Source organism: Tympanuchus pallidicinctus, unplaced genomic scaffold (assembly GCF_026119805.1).
Source record: "Tympanuchus pallidicinctus isolate F22 unplaced genomic scaffold, pur_lepc_1.0 scaffold32, whole genome shotgun sequence".
In the NCBI taxonomy this organism is placed as follows: Eukaryota; Metazoa; Chordata; class Aves; order Galliformes; family Phasianidae; genus Tympanuchus; species Tympanuchus pallidicinctus.
Window position 1 is genome coordinate 2,204,034 of NW_026294750.1, and position 15,394 is coordinate 2,219,427.

Here is a 15,394-nt window from a genome sequence, read left to right on the forward strand (position 1 = left end):
AGGATCGCAAAATCTCCAGGCAGTCAGTGGCCCGGAGCTGGACGCAGCTCAAAGTCCCACTCGGATCTGCTCTAATCAAAAGTAAACAGTGCTTCAGCACTGCTCTGTGCACGGAGTAGGAGCAGTGCAATTTTGCTCGCAGGTATTATTGATGGCAGTGGCACTGCTCTGATGTCCCTGTTCTTTATGGCTCAGCTCCTCCTCTGAGCACTGCCGTGCTGGAGGCCAGCAGCTGGGCCACAGTCCTGCACAGGGCCTGCTGTTCAGCTTGTCTAGAAGACAGGCAGAGAAATGGCACAGCAAATGTCCTGCAGGGCGGTGCTCGGAGCTGCGTGGGCACCAGAGCAATGCGTTTCACTCACAGATCTCCTTTAGCACCACTCTGTAAACTTTATCCCCAGTGCCATTCAGTGCTGCTGCCTGAGGAATTTCATTCTATCCTGTACTTGGGCAATTTTATCTGTTTCATAAGTTGTGGGTCATCTGAAGTTGCAAAACAATGGGGGTCTCGGCACACCCAGGGCCTGATTCAGCAGAACAGAGTGCTTGTTTGAGGTCTGTTCTGGGAAAGCCTGATTTTCTTCCAAGTTTTCTGCAGGTTTGGATGGAAGCTGATAATATTTGTTGCTGAGTCAGACTTTGCAATGGGTTGAAATGAAAGTTTGGTTGAATGCAGACCTGGTTATGAGGATTAGAACAGGAGAAGGAAAGAGCGTTCGCAGCTCAGCTGCAGTCAGAAGGAACTCTACATCTCCAGCAGGGTCTGCACCCACCTGCTGCTCCCCACAGCCCCCAGTGCCCTTCGTGGGGCAGAGCGGCTTCACCCCGTGCTGCTGTGCCTTATCTCCTGTGGTGTCAGCAGATCCAAGCTGTCAGTACACTTCATTGCATCTCATGTCTGCACCTACACAGCTCATTTCTCCCTCAGAACATTTCCAGCTCACAACAATTCCTCTTTTTCCATACCTTGCTGCAGTCAGTGGGAAGGCATCCCCCTCCCTGGGCGCCAGCATCCCATAGTGACAGAATCCCCCCCTGCTCTCGATGGTGTCAGTAGAAGGAAAGGTGACAACCAGCACCTGTGGAGGATGCGACCACACGGCTGCTCTGAGCCCATCCAGGCCCATGGAAATGAATCATAATCCCTCAGGATTTTTTTTAATTCCCCCCCCCCCAAAAAAAAAGTAAAATAAAATAAACCTACAATTGTCCAATTGGGTGAATTATCGCAAGTTGAGCTGATGTAAATATCCAACTAATGCCCGTTTGCTGATTTAATGAAATCCAGAAACAATTTGCAATCACGTAATGAGCCTGGATTCCTGGCTGATAGAATCACAGCATTGCCTCATGTATCCCACACAGCTCAGAGGGAGCTGAGCAGGGCTGCAGGATCCTTGCTGCCCGGAGCCCACGTGGGGTAGCAGAGCTCCCCTCGCCTGTTCTCTCCATATCCTGCTTGTTTCCTGGCCATAGGCTCAGTGGCAGCTTTATGCTTCTTCTTAAAGATGAGGTGTTTTCCTCCAGAAAGGCCATTGCTTTGCATTAATAGTAAAGGAAACGCTGAGCGAGAGGGAGCACGGAGCAGCTGTGCCCGCTCACAGCCCAGGCTGAGAAAAAACGTGTTGCATCCCAAAATAAAGAGCACTGTGAGAGGAGCAGCACATCACAGCCACCACCAAACTGGCAGCAAAAAGGGATCCATGACAACATCAGCTGTTGTCACCTCACCAGATTTCTGTACTGACCCAGGGCTGGAAACTGCAGGGCTGGGTGTTCTGTGAGGTTCTGTGCTGGGGCTTTGCCCTTCTGTATGGCAGGTGAGGGTGCTGGGCGTGATGGGACCCTCACACCTCACCTCTGGCAACAGCTGTACCACGGCCAAGGAGCGCAGAGAGTGGCAAACGTCAAAAGTTCATCTGCTGTGTCTGTTGGTGGCAAGCGGCACTCACACCCACGTGTCAGCTGAAGAGCAGCCTAGCTGCATCCTAGAAACATCTGGGGGGGTTTTGGCTTTCAGCACTTTCCTCTGCTCGGCCTTTGGAAGGAAAAGTGTTTGCATAAATAACAGCAGATGCTTTTTAAAATAGCCCATCTCCCATCCAGTGTTTGGTAATAGAGAGGAACAGCAATAAAACAGTTGCAGACGATGCGGGAAGCTCAGCAGATGGGCAGCACGGAGCTGCAGGCAGCCTGTGCTGTGTCAGTGCTCATGGATGGTGCTGCTCTGTGCTGCTGCAAACTGTGGCCGTGTTGCTGGGAAGTGCTGGTGAGGCTGCAGGGCTCTTCTCTGCTCAGCATTAACAGGCACAGCACTCAGCAGTGACCTGAGCAGCACGGCACATGCATTGGGGCTTGTGCACTCAGTGATGCCAGAACACTTGCCAATCCTGTGGGGTAACTGGGGCCAATTCTTGGAGCTCCCATAATATCAGAAAACTTCACCTGCACTGCTAGAGTTACAGAAACCACAGAGATATCAGCCTGTTCCATCAGCTGTCGCCTGTGTTTGTGGTGCGGTGCTGCACACCAGGCGGGCCGGTTCTTGCTGACGGCTGCAGGCAGTGCTGCTTCTGCGGGCGCTGTGGGGTTCAGGCAGGGCTCTGTGCCATGGAAGCAGGGACGTGTCCTGCTGCCACTCCAGCGGGGGTCTCCCAGCACACAATACAGCCCCTGGGACCCAGTCGTACAGAGCAGCATGGGGGCGTTGTCATGCTGGCACTTGCTCACGTCGTGCTGCTCTACCAGGAGGCCTCATCACAAGCAGATGACCTGGCTTGCCTACTGGTTTCTTCCACTGAGGCTTGATTCAGAAAGAGAGTGACTAATATCGCTCCTCTCATTGCTCAGAAATGTCCTCCGTGCAGTTCTTCAGGTGTCACCATGACTGCTCCACGCATGGTGACCTGCACTGTGACCCCGTGTGTCAACGCAGCACCAGCCTCCTGCTGCTGGCACCTGCACAATATCAGTGTTGCAGTGCTGGTGGCAGCAGGAGTTCTGGAGCCCACGGCTTCATGCGGGAACAAGCAGCAGCAGGGCTGTGCGGTGCCAGGGGGGCTGCAGGGATGTTTCCTTGGAGCGTGCACAGGCGAGCAGTGCCAGCAGCGATCTGCGTGGCTCTGCAGCAAGGCAGTGCCACTCCTTGGGTTCACCTCATCCAGATCCCACAGGTGGCAGCTGCTCTGGGATCTCCTCTCTCTGTAAGGGCCTCTCAAGCTCAGCCCTAGTCATAGCAGCCCTGGTCCACAACTTGCATTGAGTGTGAAGGCAGAGAGCAGAGCCGGCAGCTTGAGGGCCAGGATCGAGGCACAGCAGGGAGGGGGAGCTTGAGGTGCTCACTGATGACAGCTGCAGCTGCGCACACTGCGAAGCACCAAATTGGAGTGAACCCTCCATGCCCAGCAGCACAGATGCTGGCTGCAGGGTGCTGCAGATTCAGGCTCCAAGATGCTGCAGGTGCCGGTAGGCGCAGGGTCACCAGCAGCACTGGGAGGCTCCTGCAGCCCCCTGCGCCCACCACTGAGGTGGGCCACGTGTCAGAGAGGCCTCCCTATTCTGAGAACCTATTAAAATCTTTGCCTCGGTTAACGAAGAAGCCTGCACCACTGTGGTTTGCCCTCACATGTGCTGTCTGCACATTTGGTGGCCTCTGGCTGCCCTGGCACAGGATTTCCTCCGCATATGAAACTCGCAGGGGATGAGGACACCAAGCATTGGCTGGGCTGCAGCGAGCACATGGAGCTCTGTGAGCATGGCTTGAGCTCGTTTCCTGCCTACAGAGCGAACAGAGCTGAGCTCAGCACCTCCATCCCACCCACCCCACACCCACAGAGCACAGCAGAAGCAGCGAGGAGCCGAGGGGATGGGAGCACCATGGCTGCATCTCACTGTCCCCCATCTGCTTCAGCACAAAACACAGCGGCTGTGCCATGGGTGCCCGCTGAGAGCATCATCCCAGCACACTGCAGCTCCTTGCCTCACCGAGGTGCTGCACAGCTGCACCAGATGGGCCCTACATCTCGTTCTCCAGTAACAAATGTTCTGCTGTTATCCAGCCAGCAGCATGTTCAGTGCTGCTCAGTTTATATTCCCTTCTGCTGGAGAATGAGTGCATCGCCATTCCTCTGGCGCCAGCCTAATTCGTGGGCAAATCCTGATGTATGGTTATGGGACTCAGATGCTGAGCACTGAGGGCAGTGCTGAAGAATGATGCACCTACAGATCAGGGCTGTAGTGGTGGCAATGGGTGGGAAGGGGACAGCTGAGCTTTCCACTCCATCAAGAGATCCACTTGTGTGTTCCGCTGCAAATAGGCAGTAAAGAAAAATGAAACCCATTTTTTTTTCCTGAGTTCATCACAAAAACAAAGGAGGCCTCGATTCCTGCACGCATCATGGAAAGGGATGGGTCCAAACAGAAGCGAATTAAAAATAACGAGGTGCAAGCAGTGCTTCCTTCCTGCAGGGCACGGCTCCGCCTGCAGCCCTGCAGATGTGCCACAGCGTGGGGCAAACCTTGTCCCATCACAGCATGGGTTCTGAACTCCACCTGTGCAGCACTGCGACTGCAGGACCCAACCCTGCTGTTTGCTGCACCCACGTCAGTCTCAAGTCAATCCCTTTAAGCCATCAGGGCCACTCTGGGCTTACCCAGAAAGAAGTGGCCATGCTATAAATAACACCTTGCTTTGATTAGAGAGCTAAAGGCAGGAAAACAGCACTTAGAAACCATACAGGGGAAATGTAACCTCCCCCCTTAATAACTTACGTAGTCATGCCACTGCTGCACTGACCTGTGAGTGGCACTCAGAGCTGAGTCACGTTTTATAAATAATTTGCACAGAGGCATTCCCCATTGCAGTGCACTCACCTGCACAGAGGGGCACAAACCATGCTGTAAAACAGTGAGGCCCAAACCTGTCAGGTGGGGCCGGAAAGGAGCATGAAATTTGGTCAATCACAGGGAGCTGGAAAAGCAGAGAGCAACTGAACTGCAGCCAGAGTGATGGAGCAAGTGCAGCTGCTCAGAGAGCAATAATAGAGTTTAAAATGATAGCAAATGGCCCTGCCCTGAGCTTCACGTTGGATTGAAGAAACTCTGCCTTCAGTCATTTGTCTGAATTTCAGGATTTCGCTCGGGGAGCAGGAAGGCAGCTTGTACTATTCAACAGTGAGCAATGCCTGTCTGATCCATGCTTACACTGCATTGCTGGAGGACCTCCTGCAGTGTGCCTGCAGCATTGATGTGCACCTTGATAACATCCATGCTCACCCAAGACAGCTACAGATGGAGCTGCAGTCAAAACTAAGAAGCATTCGGGGACTCTGTCTTCAGCACAGTTTGTTACTGAGGTTAGTGATTGGGCTGCACATTGCAGGCAGGGTCAGCTTAGCATTTCCTTCAGGTTTTCCCCTAAGTGAGAAATACTGACAGTATTTGTAACTGCATCTGCCTCCAAGGGCACAGGTGGAACTGCACGCTCCTGGCTGGGATGTTCCAGCTGTGCCCAGGGAGCAAGGTGCCCAGCCCTGCCCAGCTCCCAGAGAGCCCAGGAAAGTCAAATCTCCATCCTCTTCTGAAGGGCAGGGATGCTGAAGCACAGAGCAGTGATGTGATTTGTTCTCAATGCCAGAATCTCATTCTGCTCGTTATTCTCCAGACCACAATCGCTCTCTGTTAAGCCAGATGTGACCCTGCTTCACATTCACATCCTCTCGCTGCTTTGCCTTCCCTTTTTCTAAGGGCAGGGAAACCAGGAGGGACAGCAGCCCTTGGGTTCTCCACATCCCCAGCAGAGGACAGCTGCAAGCAGGGGACACGGGCAAGGCTGTGTCACAGCCATGCTCCCCGTGGCACGCAATCCTGGTTCCAACCACCAGACCCACTGCAGGGCTCCATCTTAATTGGCTCCACGCTTCGAACGGGACATTGGAAAGAGACAAACTGGAGGCAAAACAGAGACAGGAAGAAACAGGGCGGGCAGTTTAACGTGGCATTTAATGAAAAGGGAAAGCAGTCAAGGAGAAGGGAAAGAGAACCATGAGCAGCACAAGGGGCTCAGGGGCACAGCAGGACAGAGCCCAGCCCTGGGTAGTGCTGCTGGCTGCCCTGCAGCATTGCACTGCCCTGCCAGGACAAAGAGGCTGTTGGTATTGTTGTCACATGCTAAGATCATTGTCGTTGGTTGTCTTGTTTTGTTGTTGTTGGTTTTTTTTTTCTGGATGTGATTGTCACTTAGAAATACTTGTTTTTCTGTAAAGTCTCTTCCCTCCTCCACCCCCAATGTGAAAAGCAAATCTGTGCTCAGAGCTGCTGCTGAGATTGCAGTTAGACCATTCCCTTCCTGATCCTTATCTCACCAGGATGTAGGAGGGTCCTCGGGGAATAGCTGGAAGCCTTTCGCCGGAGCCATCCAAGAAACAAGCTCTGACTGCAGCCTTTAAATGGCAAATCCATTCAGTTCTGGGACCGGGCTCCGAGGTGCAGTTTAACCCCATCGCACTGCAACATCCCTGAGCTCTGCTGCACCGGAGCCGTCCCAGCACCCAGCGTGGGCCCTGGGCAATGCTCAGAGCTCTGCAGGCTCCAGCTAAATAGCAGGATCTAAAAATACACGTCTGAATCCTAATCTCAAACAAAGCCTTAGATTGCTGGCTCACAAACCTACTCCAGCTGCTTTCTGTGCAGCAGCAAAGCCAGGGCTGAGTTTCTGCAGGGCTCAGCATGAGCTTATCCTGCATGGGGCTGCAGGGTGGTGGGGGAACAAGAAGGGGATCCTGTATAGCTGACCCCAATGTTTCTTGCACAGAGCTCCTCCTGCTGCCAGTTTCATCAGTGCAGGAAGGCCGCTTCAGACCCCAGCTACTTTTATGAAACACCGTATTTGGCAGCATAGGGGTCTGAACACTCCAACTGCATCAACTAGCAGAAGGATGATGTGCCACAGCAGTACATACACACTGTGTGCCCCCATACAGCCTGGCCCTGGGCAGGAGCACCACTCGTCTCCCTGGCAGGGTGTAGAGCTCAGGGCAGGAAACAGATGCTGCTGCTGCAGGAAGCATCTGGAAATGAATGCACCCTTCACCTTCCCTACAGAAACAGGGATGTGTGGGGGTAGAAGCGGCCAGGTTTGGCCTCAGCTGGGGCAGGTGCAGTTCAGATGGGTTTGACAGCGCTGCCCTTGGCTGCCATTGGGGATGGAAAACCCCAAACGGTGTTATGCAGCACCATCACTGAAAGGTGATGTGCTATGGTGTGCCTTTAGAAAGCACAAAGCCTCGCTCTTTCTCCACAGCATCTGAAAGGAGCCTCCTGTGCAGCATGCCCTGGGTACCCATGTGAGGTGAGGATCATTTCTCACAGCCACGAGGCAGAATGAATGGCTTAAAACAAACCTTTTGCTTCAGTCCCATGCAGCACTGAGTGGTTTTTTGTCTGTTTGCAGCCGACACCAGAGGAGGGTGGCCCCGCTAAGGCCCCGACAGCCTGGGCAACAGGAGACATGAGGAGAAGGTCAGCCACAGAGGTGACGCAGCAGCTCATACGCAACCACCAGGATGTGTTTTTCCCCTGCTCACAGCTGCACAGCACCAGCTGGTTGGAGCAGCAATTCAGTCTGCAAACCCAGCACACGCCACTGCTGGCATTCATCTGCTGTGCCCATGGCTGTCAGCTCCTGTTAGAAAACCAGTCCCAAGCCCATGTGCAGACTGGGACCACTCCAGAGAGGTTCTTCTTTGCATTTTCCCCAGCAGTAATGGCAACAACACACCTTCCATGTGGGGAGCAAGGGCTACTTACACATGTTTCAAGGAAGCCAGCCCATTTCACAGAAGAGAAGTGAAGAAGTCTTCTTTATTTCTGACTCTGCCTCTTGCCAACTTCACTTCCCCGGCTGTGCCAGAGATGGCAGAGATAAGGTTGCTGTGGCTGGAGGCAGTGCTTTCCACATACACAGCCCTGTGCTGCCCGCTGTCTGTTCTGTGTTCCACGACATAACCCTGGCCTTGCTGTCCCTTTTGATTGTACAAGGAGGCCCTTTGGCACCCACCATAAGTCGGCAGGCCAACAACAAGGTTGGGTTGGTGGTCCCATGGGCTTCTACTGGAACTGAGGGCTCCTGCTTGAAAACATCACTCACTATAGTAATGCCACACCGAGGAAGGTCTGGAATGCAGCAAAGCACCCTATAAGCTGCATCATTTCCTAAAGCGACCACAGAGCGATTACCCGCATTGATAGAGGCAGCATTGCACAGCCAGTTCCGAGTACAGGTCTCTCACTTCTAAAATTGCCTTATCTGCTTCCTTCTACTGGTCACATTTGGTTTTGGGTTGCTGGTGAGCAGCCCTAGGAGAGCTTTCCCTTTTTTTTCCTTTTCTTTTTTCCATTTCCAAACACCTTTCTAAAGAACAAGAAAGCTACGGAGTTTCGGAAAGGCTGCGGTGAGCTGCGGTGTCCAAAACAAAGAACGTTTCCTGAACTCTGGGACGGGCAACAGCTGATTTACTGCTGAGCGCTGAGGATGTGAAATTCTGGAGGACATTCACACACCGGGGAAGCAGAGACGGCCCACAGCAGCACCGCGGGTGCCACAGAGACCGCCGGCACCCATGTGCCCACCCGACTGCCCAGCCAGCAGCAGCCCCACCAATGGAACCCTCAATACCAGCCAGGTGATGGGCAGCACGGATGCGATCTACATTGGCACTGAGTGCCTGGTGGCTCTGCTTGCTGCCCTGGGGAACATCCCGGTGGTCTGGGCGGTGAAGCTGAACGCAGCCTTCCACAACACCACCATGTACTTCATTGCCTCCCTGGCGCTGGCTGACATTGCAGTGGGGTTGGTCGTCATCCCGCTGGCCGTGTTGGTCAGTCTGCACGTCAGCATCCCGTTCCATTTCTGCCTCTTCCTCTGCTGCCTCATGGTGGTCTTCACCCAAGCCTCCATCCTTTCCTTGCTGGCCATCGCCATCGACCGCTACCTGCGTGTGAAGCTGCCCATCAGGTGAGCCCATGGTTCAATGGGTTGTTATGCAGATGCCAAATGCACTACAGATTTCTTTGGGTTTCTGAGGGTAATCTTTTAAATACGTTCACTTTTACTGTCGCCTGAAAATTATGAAGATTTATGAAGGCTTTCCTTTTCTAGGTTTGAATGGAAAGACTTACAGAAAGCATAACTGCAGGCATAAAAGAAACATGTTTTTGTGGGGAGAAGACCTGTATGTTGAAAAGTGAAAAAGCACTTTTGCCTTACAAACAGAATGAACCAGCATAAAGATACATAAAGGTGCATGCAAGAAAGCTGAGAAATAGAATAGGATCACTAGCAGTGGAAATACAAGTAGTATCACAGAATGACCTGGGTTGCAAAGGAGCACAGCGCTCATCCAGTTCCAACTCCATGCTGTGTGCAGGTCACCAACCAGCAGCCCAGGCTGCCCAGAGCCACATCCAGCCTGGCCTTGAATGCCTGCAGGGATGGGGCATCCACAGCCTCCTTGGGCAGCCTGTGCCAGTGTGTCAAGGAGCACTGAGGTCTTAATGAAACAAGAAATAAAACAGCAGCCAGCCACAAAGAAGGGAAGTTAAACATAGTTCGTCTTTCATGACTGTTACAGTGAAGAGTTATGGCTCGTAACAAAATAAGGTTTTCCTTCCAAAAAAAAAAGAAAAAAAAGCAAGCTGGTTGGTCATAATAAACCTCGAGTTTTTGAACATGAGTTACTGAAATCATCCATAAGTATTTTAAAACACTTCTGCTCAATGTGGTCTCGGTTTTCTTCTTCAACAGATATAAAATAATGTCTACAGAGAGAAGGATTTGGTGGGCGCTGGGGCTGTGCTGGTCTGTGTCCCTGCTGGTAGGATTAACCCCAATGTTTGGATGGAACAAACGAAGAAGCGCCCGCTATCACACGTGTGAATTTATCTCTGTGATGAGGATGGATTACATGGTGTATTTTTCATTCTTCACGTGGACTCTCATCCCTCTGAGCACCATGTGTGCTCTCTACGTGGCAGTATTTTACATCATCAGGACAAAGCTAAGTCAAGGAGCAACCAATGGGAGGGGGATGGGAGCGTTCTATGGGAAGGAGTTCAGGAAAGCCAAATCTCTGGCACTCGTTCTGTTCCTGTTTGCTGTGTCCTGGTTGCCTCTGTGCATCATGAACTGCGTTTTCTACTTTCACCCTGAATATAAGATTCCTAAGCCTTGGATCTTCTTGGGAATCTTGTTGTCTCATGCCAATTCTGCCATAAACCCCATTGTCTATGCTTGCAAGATAAAGAAGTTCAAAACCACTTACCTTTTAATTTTAAGGACCTACATCCTATGCAGAAAAAAGCCCGAAGCCAGACTCAGCTCTAACAGATTAAACACAGCAGCTGTCATAGACACAGAATGAACGTTGACCCACCAGCACACACCAGACCACTGATAAAATGCTTTCAGGAACTCATGGGAAAAACACGTCCTGTTCATCTGCTGCCTGACACAAGCTGGCGATAAGAGCAAGCTCCTCACACACTGATTCCCATATGACATTAAGCTCCAAAGTTAATTTGCAAACTTTTATATTATTATAACCCAGTAAATCTGGCCTGGTTGTTGCTGTACCAAGCCCAGACCTTCTCAGGTAATCACCTGCCTTTAAGAGCACCTTCTGGTTCATGTTTACTGACTTGAGTGTTGCTTGGCAGACTATGACCCAAAGCACAGTTACCAAGATGGACTTTTTACTTCCAGCTCCAATCCACAGGCAGTAAGAAATAATGCAACAGTTCTTGCTAGTTTCTAGCTTTAACTCAAGCACAACAAGTCTTTTGGTCAGCATTTTGCTTTCTCTTTACTTGCACATAACCACACCTGCACCGACGTTTCGCTCAGCAGCACAAGGGCAGTCACAGCATCACATGAGACCTCCATCTGCAAATGAAAGACTTCACCAGGACCTGTCCCCACCCCCTGGGTCACTACATACATGTCTGTATGTCTGTATCATGTCGTTTCAAAATACAGAAAAGAGCTAAGATTAATTTTGTCCTTTTTTCCCCCCCCCTCCCATAATGATTGTCTGGGTGCACTGAGAAACAGGATAAATGCTTGCGGTGCAGGATGTCCTCACTGCCTCCTCTTACACCCATCATCTCCTGTCCATTTCGACGATCAGATGAAGTCTGGTCAGCTTGTGCTGCAGTCAGTGCTGCCATGCTTCCATTAAAGATAATAAATATTAAGTGGATTTTATGCAAAGTCAATGTGCTGCATGAAATCCCTGCTCTGTTTTAGCAGGTGTCCCTACAGCTCCAAAACTGCAGTAGATGCTATAGCACAGCTTAGTTTCAGGGAGTTAAACTGAACACAGGCAATTAAAGGCAAGTCTCTTTTTTCTCCATCTTTGCACGGTAAAAGTGGTCTAGGAAAAAAAAACAAAGGGAAGTGCATCACTCTGTTCTGTAGCTCAGTAAGCTACATAAACGCAGTGCCTGCTCCTTTAACAAAGATCAGAGATCTTAGTTCAACATCTGATGTAATCCTTGCTGCTGCCCAAACCCACCCCGTTACAGGGTCCCACCCTTCACAAAGCAGCTGGCAAAGGAAGTCACTGCACGAGTGCATCACAGCTTGGCGACGTGACCGCTGTCAGTAGATGGAACCGATTGCTTTCAGCAGGCAAAAACAAACAAACAAACAGAAAGCACAGAACGTTACACCTTAGAATAACGCGGATCAAACTTTGCTCCGGTGTTTCCGGCGGCTGCTCGGTGCTGCCCCGCAGCGGTGCATCATGATGTAATTCAGTGCTTCAATCAAAGCGTTGGGCGCTCTTATCAAAAACGCTGCAGCCAGTGACTGAACAGGGAAATAAGGGCACAGATGTGGACAGGTGCAGAGAAACACTTCTGTTTTTCAGTTCTCCTCAGCAGTTCCAAGCAAAAGCGGAAACCCACACGGAAACTGTGCAACAAGCTGTCACCAGGATTGCTCCAGATGAGGGAAGGTGGTGTAGAAAAGCAATTTGTCCCCAGTGTTGGCGAGAGTTGAAGAGTTGGAGATGCTGTTTTCCCCTCCTAGCTATGAATTCAGCTGATGTTATGTACTGCAGCCTGGATACCTCGCAGAGCACCGCCGTCCTCCGTGCAACAATCCCATGGCATCCAGCATGCACAAGGTGCAGGTGTTCATGTGTCAAATTCCACTGTCACACAGGTGCTGCTTTCGGTTGGGGCTTGATGACCACAGAGGCATAAAAAACCTCATTCTGGGATATGAGAAGTTATAAATATCAGAGAAAGTGCAGATGTAACATCTCAGGACAAATGCCCTGCTTCGATTTTGACCTCAACGCTACGGAAACTGAGCAGCCCCAGGAATTGTGGTTTTGACCTTTACCTGGATGTTTTCAGCAGATTCCTCACGTTGTGCCTTGGAGGGAATTTGTTCTTGTAGGTTTTCTTGGGATCTCTTATACCCTAGAAAGGAGGAGAGCAGAGTGGGATTAGCCAGGTGGCAGCTGTTATCTTTGAAACAAGTTCTTAATCCACACTGCTCTCCCTGATGGTCGTTTAAAGGTAACAGAACAGAACTCCTCCTCTTTGTCAAAACTCACAACAAGGATGTTTTAACTACAGAACTAGGGAGCAATTAGGACCCAGTGGGTTAGCCTGCCCTGCATGCAAGACAATTTATTCCTCCCCTCCTCCTTCACTGCAAGGCACTGAGTTATGCTTTCTTGTCATTTGTACCACAGAAAGAGGAATTGGCTGTGATATTCCACCAGCCAATTGTACAGTTCCCTCTCAGCTGACAGCTGGGCAATCCGACCTGAAATCTGTTGCAATCTTCACTGCAAACCAAGCAATTTGGAAACCCAAGAACCATGCTGCTGGCATTTCCTTGACTGTGCCACTTACTTTTCCTGATGAGGCAGACGACTGCAACCACCAGAAGAGTTGACAGGATGCCAGAGATAAAGGCCAGTGCTAAGTAGAATATGTCAGGGCTGTTGATGCACAGGAAACAGAGTCAGAATCACATTCTTACAGAAATATCAAAGAATGAGTAGCTTTCAAATTCAACCAAGGTTATCAAACATCCTATTGCCAAGCCCCAGGAGATTACAGGATATCTGCAGTAAGAATTACTGAGTACCTTGAGCACAGGCTAGGAAATTCTAAGCCAACTTGTGAAAACATGGGACATTATGGGTAACTTCTTCCCTATAGAAAGGGCTTGTTGTTTCAAGGAACTTGGTGTTCAAAGTTCAGAAATAAAGGTGTAGCATTTACTTGTCAAACAAGGATTCGCCTTCTGAGTCTGGTAAGGCAGCAGTAGAGGTCTGTACAGTGGTATGTACTGTGACAGTGGTGGAAATGGGCACTGGTGCAACTGAAAATAATTAGAAAAAAATAAGAGTTTAAGTGTGTTAATATTTCCAGTACTACAAATAACAAGCAAACCAGCTCCTAGAAGCGTGAACCTATTCAAGAATGACTGCAAGAAATGTTGTAAGTATAACATTTCTGTTCCAGAGGGCTGAAAGTGGAAACACCAGGCAGAAAAACAGCAGTGATCCACACCACCACTGCTCCCCAGCAGCCCTTGGAAGCTGTGCAGTACTTCCCCAAATACATTTATCCACAAAGCTGCCCCCCAACAACCCTTTCTGAGCCAGGAAAGTGGTGATGTAGCCAAGAGCCCTGGATCTGACAGAACTCCTTAAAAAATAATAGCAATAATCAAATGAAATACCTGGTTTTGATTTTGAGGAGGAACCTCCCATTCTCTCCAAACACCAGTGAACAGCAAGAGAACCTAAAGATGAGAGGACAGCTGCATTTACACACACGTACACAACACAAACCCAGCATTCTCATTCACACCTCAGGCTCGATTTCACTTGTGTCAGTGTTTTGGGCTTCTTACACAAACTTGCATGAAACCACAGCAGGAAATCAGGCAATAAACAGAGCACGAGCCTGGCTTCTCAACATCTCACTCCTGCATCCAAGAGCACACACACCCAGTACCCTTGTTAAGCACAGAGTCTCCTCTTGAAATGATGGGCTGTATTTCATATTGGACTAAAAAATATCCCCAGCATCATATAGCTAAAATAGAGTGAACTTCATGAAAGAAGCCTCTGAACTTCTGTATCAGAAGCACAGATAGGAAAAACCTGAAGGGACAATTTTTTCTCAAGTTACACTCACAGGAAGTTCAGAATTAAAACATTATTCTCAAATTCAGGAGGTGCAAGCATGAAGATGGGGAAATACAGTTTTACTGGGCTATTCCCAGCCTGGTCTCTCTCATTATATGGTTTTCAAACTACACACTGCAAACAACATCCAGCTATTGCTCACAACACAAAATAAACTGTTCTCACTGTTACTGTCACCTTTTTCTCCTGCATACCCCAACAGCTCCAAGTTCCCCACGTCAGATCTCAAAGTCCATTGCATTTGCAATAGCAGAAGCAATGTTGAGGTACAGCTTCACCTTACCTCACACCGTGCAACAGCTGCCTGTGGAAAACTCCAGTAGTGTTGGCACTGCTTGCACTGCACTACGTGCTGCCTTTGTGAAAAGAACGTGTCCAGCCTGTGAGAGCACCAGTAAGCTTAAACTCGAATGAGACATCAATGTGGAAGTTGAGTAACTTCACTTCTTTTTTTTTTAAACAGGAAATGATGAGGAACCTTTACTGCCAGGAAATGCCAGGGGGAGAAAAAAAAAAAGTCACCTTTACCTGAAGGTGGGTGACTTCTGCCTTTAGGAGTGCCTCACCTCCATAGAACACCTTTTTCTCTGAGCTGTTGTAGTGAAAAAGGATGTAAAAGTCCACGTACAAAAGGTGCATCAGTCCCTCCAGGGCACACTTATCAATCCTACTGTTCTAATCCATATGCTGGTAAATTCAGCAGAAGCTGAGCTTTATCATCTTCTGATATTTCCTGCCAGTCATATTCTCTTCTCTGCAGAATAAGAAGCTTTTGTAATTATTTATATAAATTATATTATATATATTATTATAATATTATTATAATAATATATTATTATTAAATATATTAAAAATATATTATTATATATATAATATATATATATTATAATATATATATTTATATATAAATATATAAAGCTTTGTTACTTCTTTGTTTGTTTGCCTATGAGCTGAGGACACCAGCTCCAAGCATCTCACTGGGTGAGTGGGAAGACCAGCAGTCATTTTGATTTTAAAACACGTTAACAAAAATAACCATAGGGCATTTGTACAGTTCTGAATTAAAACAAAATTCACCAGTGTGTCAGCACCACAGTGAGAGCCAGCATCTCATCTCCAGAAAGGTTCACAACTGAACCAGGAACCAAACAAAGCTG

At 49.4% G+C, this 15,394-nt stretch overlaps 2 protein-coding genes across 2 annotated transcripts; one reads left to right on the forward strand and one right to left on the reverse strand.

Annotated features, from left to right (window-relative positions):
- The first annotated feature begins 8,234 nt into the window (after positions 1 to 8,234).
- Positions 8,235 to 10,729, forward strand: ADORA3 (adenosine A3 receptor). The gene is made up of 2 exons (XM_052698104.1): positions 8,235 to 9,013; positions 9,803 to 10,729. The coding sequence occupies exons 1-2, from the start codon at positions 8,619 to 8,621 to the stop codon at positions 10,416 to 10,418; spliced, it is 1,011 nt and encodes a 336-aa protein (XP_052554064.1). The 5' UTR covers positions 8,235 to 8,618; the 3' UTR covers positions 10,419 to 10,729.
- Positions 10,730 to 10,834: 105 nt separating this feature from the next.
- On the reverse strand, positions 10,835 to 15,016 carry LOC128088026 (transmembrane protein C1orf162 homolog). Its single transcript, XM_052698118.1, has 6 exons — positions 14,521 to 15,016; positions 13,766 to 13,828; positions 13,303 to 13,402; positions 12,928 to 13,016; positions 12,407 to 12,486; positions 10,835 to 12,275 (listed from the first exon to the last, which is right to left on the reverse strand). The coding sequence occupies exons 2-6, from the start codon at positions 13,794 to 13,796 to the stop codon at positions 12,216 to 12,218; spliced, it is 360 nt and encodes a 119-aa protein (XP_052554078.1). The 5' UTR covers positions 13,797 to 13,828; positions 14,521 to 15,016; the 3' UTR covers positions 10,835 to 12,215.
- Positions 15,017 to 15,394: the final 378 nt, after the last annotated feature.